General features: G+C 55.1%; 1 protein-coding gene across 1 annotated transcript; it reads right to left on the bottom strand.

The window, feature by feature from the left end:
- Positions 1-1,804: 1,804 nt before the first annotated feature.
- On the bottom strand, positions 1,805-8,020 carry Them5 (thioesterase superfamily member 5). The gene is made up of 6 exons (XM_010616536.1): positions 7,815-8,020; positions 7,038-7,239; positions 5,831-5,969; positions 2,975-3,085; positions 2,568-2,692; positions 1,805-1,987 (listed from the first exon to the last, which is right to left on the bottom strand). Exons 1-6 carry the CDS (start codon positions 7,899-7,901, stop codon positions 1,947-1,949), a joined length of 705 nt encoding a protein of 234 aa, XP_010614838.1. The 5' UTR covers positions 7,902-8,020; the 3' UTR covers positions 1,805-1,946.
- Between the last annotated feature and the right edge of the window lie 6 nt (positions 8,021-8,026).

Raw genomic sequence — 8,026 nt, forward strand, 5'->3', positions numbered from 1 at the left:
AGGAGCACACAAGGTTTTGGGGACATCTAGACCTAAATCGTGACACCGCACTCGTCAGACCCACGGCCGGCGCGACCCGCGGGTTCAGTCTGGTTTTACCAGGCAGCTAGGTGCCAACGCTCAACTTTGGAAGTGGAGATGGCAGAGCTTTTGTCAGTCAAGTTCCTGAATGACTCCGGGGAACCACAGACGGGACTTGACCTGCACGAGAGGTGCATTCTACGCACGAGAAGTGCATTCTACTCATAGCCTTAAGCTATGGAGATGTAAAGGCTTATCTGTTTCAACATTTGACTTGGACAAACCAGACAATAAAATCCTTTACGATATGGCCCTGGAAGCTCTCATTCTCGCAGAACTTTTTAACGTTGATCTCTTCCTCAACATCTTCTCCATCTGCTGGTCTCGCGCAATTCCGGCCGTCACAGGACAGGACCCTCTTCTCCTGCAATCCTCCCGGTGGCAGCTGCTCAGTTTCCCACCCCGTCCTCCCAGGTCCCGAGGAGGCCATTGTTTCCCTACGCCGTTGTTCTCCCTCGTGGCAAACCCCTCCTCCTTAGCAGTGTGCACCAGCTGTGCCGCTGTCTGTCCTGTTCTACCACTGTCCTCAGTGTCCCGGCTCGCCCACCGTATGTCTGGATTTTGCTGGCTGGCTCTCCCTTCCTCTAGCCCAAGTCGTTGCCACTGAAGATCCCTACTTTTCTTCATTCCTCATTCTTTTTTGTTTGTTTTGTTTTTTGAGACAGGGTCTCACTACATAGTTGCGACTGACCTGGAACTCACTGTGTAGCCCAGGCTGGTCTCGAACTCACAGCGATCCTCCTGCCTCAGCCTCCCGAGTGCTGGGATTACAGGTGTGCACCACCATGCCTGGTCCCCATTCATTTTTTCATTCATTATTTGTTAGATTTTACTCCCCCTCCCTAACTTGCTCTGGAGACTGCATCCTCCTCCGTCCTCTGCCAAATCCAAAGTCCTCTTTTTTAGTTGTCACCTTCCTTGCTTTCTCTTCTGCCTTTGACACAAAGCCCTCACTCATCCCCTCAGGGGCAGTCGCTCTGGTTCTGATCTCGGGCCCCTTCCTTACTGGGTCCTTGATCTTCTGCCCCGACTAGAAATGTCAGTGTGGCCTAAGGCTTTATCTTTGAGTCCTTTCCTCCTCTGTCCTGCCTTCACTGTCACCCCCTCGGCACCCTCTTCTCCTTCACTCTCAGAGGTGCCATGTCAGTTTTTACACCGGCTCACAAATGGAGTCAGGAGCTCTTCCCTCCTGAGCACCTAGTCACAGAGTCCAGGGTTCTGCCGCTGCGTCCTCCGTGACGGGAGCCCATGGGCACTTCAAGTTCAGCCCCTGTAAACCTGAGCTCTGACTCCATCTCTACTTCACACCTGCTCTTTTTGCTTTCCCAGTGCCACCACCTGAAACCCTCAAGCCAGGAGCCTCCGGTCCAGGCCCCCGAGGGCAGCAGCCTGGCGTCATCCTAGACATCCCGGTGAGCACCGCTGAACTTCTGAGACCCAGCCCAGGCACAGCCTCCTCTAGAAAGTCTCTCCTGACTGTTCAGAGAGTAAAATGGACCCGCGTCCCTTTGGGCCTACACTGTGCTGATACGAGTTGGGGCGGGTGGGGAGCTTTGTCAGGCCCCTCTGTGGCCTCCAGTTCTGCTCTTTGATTGCTGCAGGCCAGAAGCCTCACCCAGAGCCTGACAGGGGCTCAGTAACTCTTCCCCGTTGGTACGGAATGGGCAGGTGGTGTGTGGGAGGCCCTGGAAAGAATATGGTTTCCAACTACAGAAGGTAGAGCAGGGGGCAACGAAAGTTTATTTAAGCAGAGAGGGGGCCTCTCATCAGCCTCTGAACTTGCTTCCCAGGGGACCCTCTTGCTTGTGGTGGGCTCCAGACAGACAGGGCCATCGGGGTTGTCTCTGACTAAGGCATGGTGACAACTACTGGGATGACTCTTCTAGCTGCAGCTGAAGGAAGACACCTGCAAGAGTAGGATGGCCTGGGTGTTGAGAGCCCAGGCAACGAGGGCAGGAGCTTGCTGAGGTGCTGTGAACATTTTTGCTCCAAATTAACCGCTACCCAGAACTGTCCTGTGGTACGGGCTGCGTAACTCCTACTTAACAAAAATTCCAGCTGAGTTCTTCCCTTCACCTATGTCTCTAGCATGTGCAAAACCCTACCCCTTAGAAAGGCCCCCAAGCTGGACGTGGTGGTGCACACCTGTAATCCTAGCACTTGGGAGGCTGAGGCAGGGGGATTGCTGTGAGTGTGAGGCCAGCCTGGGCTACATAGAGAGTTCCAGGCCAGCCTGAACTACACAGTGAGACTTTGTTTCAACAAAACAAAACTGGCAGGGGATGTAGGGTCAGCGGTGCAGCACCTGCCTAGCAAGTGAAAGGCCCTGAATTCGATTTCTGGTACCAAAAATAAATGAAATAAAATAAAATAAATAAAACAAACAAAACAGGAAGCTGGGCCCCCACTTGGGACTGTATCCTTAGCACTCTCCCTCCCTTCCATTGGTCCTGGGGTGGGTTGGGCGAGGCTGAGGACGTCTTTACCTGAGGACTTGGCAAAGACTGTCTGCTGGTCTCTGCTCTGGGCGACACAGGACATGTAGAGCTTCTGGTCCTCGATCTTCTCCACTTGGACGTTCAGGACGGCCAGAGACCCCACGGGGATCAGGCTGGGGGAGCAGCGGTAACTCATCCCCCATCTGCTCAGTCCCCTGCACCCCTCCTTGCACCCCACCTGCCTTGGGGACCCCTCAGTGGCCTGATCTCAGGAGCTGTGTGTTGGTCCCAAAGTGGGGCAGCAAAGGCTGTCGTCTGCACAGGGGCAAGAGTGTTTGGGGCTGCGCAGGGGAGGAGAGCGGCAGGCGGGGCTTCCATAACCCAGCTGGCAAGGACGGAAAGGCAAGGACGGAAAGGCCAGGACTTCGGCCCACGCCGCAGGGATCCATACTTACTTTTTGAACCTGATGTTGAGGCTTAGCGTGAACAGCCCCTCCCCAGCCAGGTAGGCAGTTTTAGAAAAGGTCTCGTCCATCATCGCGGCCAGAGACCCTCCGTGGGCGAACCTGAGGTCAACAGCGAGTCCAGGCTGGGGCTGCTGGGCTGCGACACCTCTGCTCCTCCCCTCCCCAGAGCCTTCCGCCTGCCCCAGAATCTTCAGCCTCAGGCGGCTGAACAGGAAAAGACAGAGCTGCATCCAGGGGATCAACAAAAAATCATGGAGCTTTTCCTCTGTTCTGCCTCAGCATGTGTTAGTAACCACGGACACAAGTACTTCATTTCTCCGGGAAAAACATTTTTTCTCATAGAGTTAATGGAAAACATCTTCCTGGTTTATCACCTAATTGCTCACAACAGTTGCTGTCATTTGGACGTGTGCGTGGATGAAGGAACTTCACTGACCTGCCCTTTGAAAGGAAGTGTTTCTTGGGCCACCTCCTCCTGCCTACCCAGTCACTACAGCCAGTGCTGGGCCCGCGTTTTCGAGGCAGGCAGATGTGAGATGGAACTTACAACGGATAAAGAAACCCACTTCTGGCCCGCGCTGCCCATGGATTGGCAGGACGCTGCAGACGGTGCTTTCTTTAACACTCGTGAAACCCACATTCTCGTTTTACACGGGCTGCCTCGTGTCAAAGCCACTCCACTGTTGTTTAAATTGGGGAAACAGAGGGGCACCTAACTTCAGAACGCAAACGACACAAGGCAGATTTGAGACCCTGAACTTGCTAAAGAGCCTAAGCTGGTCTGAAACACACAATTCTCCTGCCTCAGCCTCGAAAATCCTGGGATTACAGGTGTGCACCATCACATCTGATGTGAGCTCCCGATTTTTTTTTTTTTTTTAGATCGAACTTGGGTCCTTGTGCTGGCGAGGAAGGTAGTGGAACCACTGAGCCAAATCCCTGGCCCAAGCTCTTGATTTTTGAAAGTGGGACTGTAACTCTCCACAGACCCTGCTCTAGGCTGCTGTCTTCTTCCTGCCACCAACCTTGTGTTCCCTTCCTTCGGTGGACATTGCTGAGGACCATGGCATCGCACTGCCTTGCTGGAGTCCTTGCTCCACCTGTTTGATTCTGAGTGAGCCACTAAACCTGTCCAAGCTTTAGTTCTTCTTTTATCTCCTCCTCCTCTTCTTCCTCTTCCTCTTCCTCTTCCTCTTCCTCTTCCCCTTCCCCTTCTCCTTTTGCAGGACCTTTACACTAAACTACACCCGAAGGACCTTTAAAATGGATCTTACTAGGCTGGGTGTGGTGGTGCATACCTGTGATCCCAGCATTTGGGAGGCTGAGGCAGGAGGATCGCCATGAGTTTGAGGCCAGCCTGGGCTACAGTGAGTTCAAGGCCAGCAAGAACTGCATAAGAGAGACCCTATCTCAAAAAAAAACAACCACCCCCCAAAAAAACCCCAAATTTACAGGAAGGATCTTACTAAGTTACTAAATTGTCCAGGCTGGGCTTAAATGTATGATTCTCTTGCCTCAGCCTCCCAGAGTGCCAGGATTACAGGCGTGCACCCCCACACCTGGCTTAGTTTTTCTACTATGAACTGTGAATTGTGAATTATGAATAAAAATGGACAGTGCTCCTCACCTCCCAAATTGACTGGAAGAGGCAAAAGGAGGTGGTGTCAAAGGACTCCAGGCGTGTTCATCCCTCCTCATCCTCACTGCTGAGGAAAGGGACCCATTGGCAAGTACAGGTTTGGCAGAACCTTCCGGCACTCAGGGCCTGGTGACTTTACTTTTTTGCTGGCTGCTCCTCAGTTCACTGCCTGGCGGGGGTGGGGATAGTCTCCACGGCCTCATTGGCATCACCTCCACAAGCCCCTAACACTCAGCCAGCAGCAGCCCTGGTCCCACCTCCTCAGGGTTCTCCTCTCCAGAAGGGAGGGACCTATGGCCCAGGGCGGGTGAGAGCTACTCTCCCAGTGTCCCCGGGGAGGACACCTTTGGAGTGGTCAAGGGGAAGAGGGCTGCAGTCCGTGCAGACGATTACAACTATTTTTCACTCTCAGTTCTGCTTAACCCCAGTGCAGCTGCTCTCAGGCCTCAGGACCCTGGATCTGGTCCTCTAGGAACTCCTGCGCCTCCAACTACCTTCTGTGACTGGAAGGAAACAGGCACAGGAGAGAAGGCGGACAATCGCCCAGTGGCCTTAGACAAGAGGCCCAAGGCCAGCCAGATATATGCCCAGCATGGGTCTCTCCCTAGGTTTATCCCAACTATGAGGCAGCAGAGTAGAGAGAGCACTGCACTCAGAGTCCATTTCCTAGAGTCCTGGGTGTGACTTGAGCAAGTTTCTTTACCTCCATGCATCTGTTTCTCCATGGGCAGAACTTGGGGTTTGGAGAGGTGGTGCCTGCTAGGTGCTCTGCGGCTCATGAGGACACCCGCGTGGGTCCCCAGTATCGTGTCTGTCAGTCACCCTGGCAGGCAGATATTACTGGCCTATGTTTCAAGTAAGAGGACTAGAAACCACATGTCATACTGATTATCTGCAACCGTGAAGCAGGACCAGAAGTCAGGCTCTTGGTTCCAGATCTTGCCCTCTTCCAAAAGCATCACATCCTCCTCAAGGTCCTTTGTGGATAGAAAATTCTGAGTCCTGGGTAAGGGAGCTCTCTAATTGATGGTGGGATTGGGCCAGGTAGTCACCCCAGTGTGTCCTTCCAGGCCCAGCACTGTGGAGCTGGGGCCCAGTTCCTCGCACCCACTTCCTGGCTCCCAAGAGAGGTGCAGCCTTCAGGGCTGAGCCCATCCTGCTGAGCCAAGCTGGGGACCCCCCTCTGGCCCCACCTGTGGCCTTACCCTGGAGCCCCCTCCAGGTAAGGGCCTGGTTGGAAAAGACAGACCGACTTCTTCTCGGCTGGGTGGAAAAAGATGACGTACTCGTAGCCTTGTCCTGCCACTGGGATGCACCTGGTAAAGATGCGCCAGTCACCTTTGTCTGGGGAGAGAGACGGGCAGGGTCACAGCTGGAGGAGGAGGGTGTGAGGTTGCTGGGGTCAGCACCAGGGGCCAGAGAGAGAACCAAGGACACCCGGGTCTCTCGCAGGGAGCCCTCCAGCTGGAGCAGATGCAGTCCCTGCCTTCAGAGAGAGGCTGTGTCTCGGGACAAACTCTCTCGAAGTTCCCTGGCTCGGGGTGGAGTCAGGATCAGAGCCAGATCGAGGATTACAACACGCTAAGCATTGAAAATTAACAATGTGATCACTCGAGTAGCCACATGCAATGAAAGACAACAGTACAAGATAGCAAAATGAGGTGGAAAAGTCCCCTGGAGTTCCAATCTCCCAAGACAATTACAACTATATTCTTTTTTGGGAAATATCAAACTCTTAAAAGATATTATTTTGATGTCCCTGCTTTGTGGCATAACCCAAGAGTCTCCTGCCAGTTCAAAACCCATTCATCGCTGGGCAGGAATCATGTATAAAAATGAGACAGACAGGCAGACAGACAGACAGACAGACAGACAGACACACACACACACACACACACACACACACACACACACAAGGAACAAGGTGCCCCTCAGATCCAGGGGGCGTTGCAGAGTGCTGCTCTGGGCTGAGGTCTGCTATTGGGGGTGTGTGGGGTCTGAGGGCTTTGCTGGGGTTAGGGAGGAGGGCTGAGGGGAAGGCTCGGCTGTGAGGGGAGTGCTGCTGGGGAGAAGCAGACAGTTGGGGTGCTGAGCCAGAAGTTCTCCAGCTCCAGCGGGGCGGGGCGGCACTCAGCACAGCAAAGGTGCCCTCTAGGGTGCGCCCTGGTCGGATGGGAGGAAGGGAGCCCGTGAAGTAAGATCCTTTCCATCCACTTCCCCGGTTACAGCAGAAGGTGGAGGGAGACAGCAGGAAGAGCTTCTGGGCTGAGAACTAGAAGGGGGCTTGTGAATTTCCTTCCCAAGAGTCTTCAAACACAGGGACAGGGGGCTGGCTGAGGGTCCCAGGCAGGGTCCCGTCACTGTGGGCTGGGGTGCATGTGCTCCCACGGCATCTCCCGGGCCCAGCCTTACCTGTGGCAGCCACCAAGCCGGATGGGAGTTTCAGCCCTTGGATGTGGTCTCTGTTGGACTTGAAGGAGGGCAGTTTGATCCAGCTTCTGGAGTTGGTCTTTTCCAGAAACTCCTGGTACAGGCTGAGCATGTCTGGACACCAGCTGGCATTGGGAAGGGCATAATCCTTCAAGTCTGTCTTCTCTGGGCAGAATCTGGAGACCTGGCAAAGAGAAATCAGGGGACAGGTCGATGTCCTGGAGGCCGTGGGACTTCCAGGTGGGTTTTACCTCTGGTTTTGGGACTTTTCAGGCTCAGTTACTGGAGCGTTAACATGAGGGGAGAGGCCCATCGTCTTTGCAGACGGCTTGGGGATCTCTGTTGGTGACTGAGCAAGAGAAGAGAGGAGGGATTGGGGACTACATCGGGAGCCAGCAGATCCTGTTCGGAAGGCAGTTGAAACATCCTGAGGCTGGTAAGGGCTAGTGTAAGCCCCACTGCACAGACCGGGAACTCAGGAAACATGGTTAAGGTCGCCAAGCTTTTGAGTGTGACAACTGATGCTAGCCACCGGCCGCAGGCTGGGGTGAGACCACAGCTGGCGAAGGACGCTCCTACAGCCCCTCACCTCGGGGCTGCTCCAGCTCCCCTCACAGCCGCGCGGGCCGGCCTGTCGGCTCCGGCCTTGAGCTGGAGAGGCGATCTTGGGGTGCCCCGCACAGCCTCGGCTCCGGGCTCCGGGCTCCGGGCTCCGGGGTGAGCAGTCTGCTCGCGCAACGGGGCGGGAAACTCACTCACCAGGGCGTCCGTGGAAGATCTGAGTCCGGGCGCGATGCGGGGGGCCCTGAAGAGTCCCGCGGACACCCGGCAGCCTCTCCTCAGCATGGCCAGACCCCTGGCTCCCGAGGAGGCGACCTGCGAGAGAGCACAGTAGGGCGGCGGCACTCTCGGGCTGCGGGGGCAGCCACCTCCCCGGGGATCTCTGGGCTAGGCCGGGCCGGGCTGCTGAA

Source organism: Fukomys damarensis, unplaced genomic scaffold, assembly GCF_012274545.1.
Source record: "Fukomys damarensis isolate Sample0158 unplaced genomic scaffold, DMR_v1.0_HiC HiC_scaffold_33, whole genome shotgun sequence".
Lineage (NCBI taxonomy): Eukaryota > Metazoa > Chordata > Mammalia > Rodentia > Bathyergidae > Fukomys > Fukomys damarensis.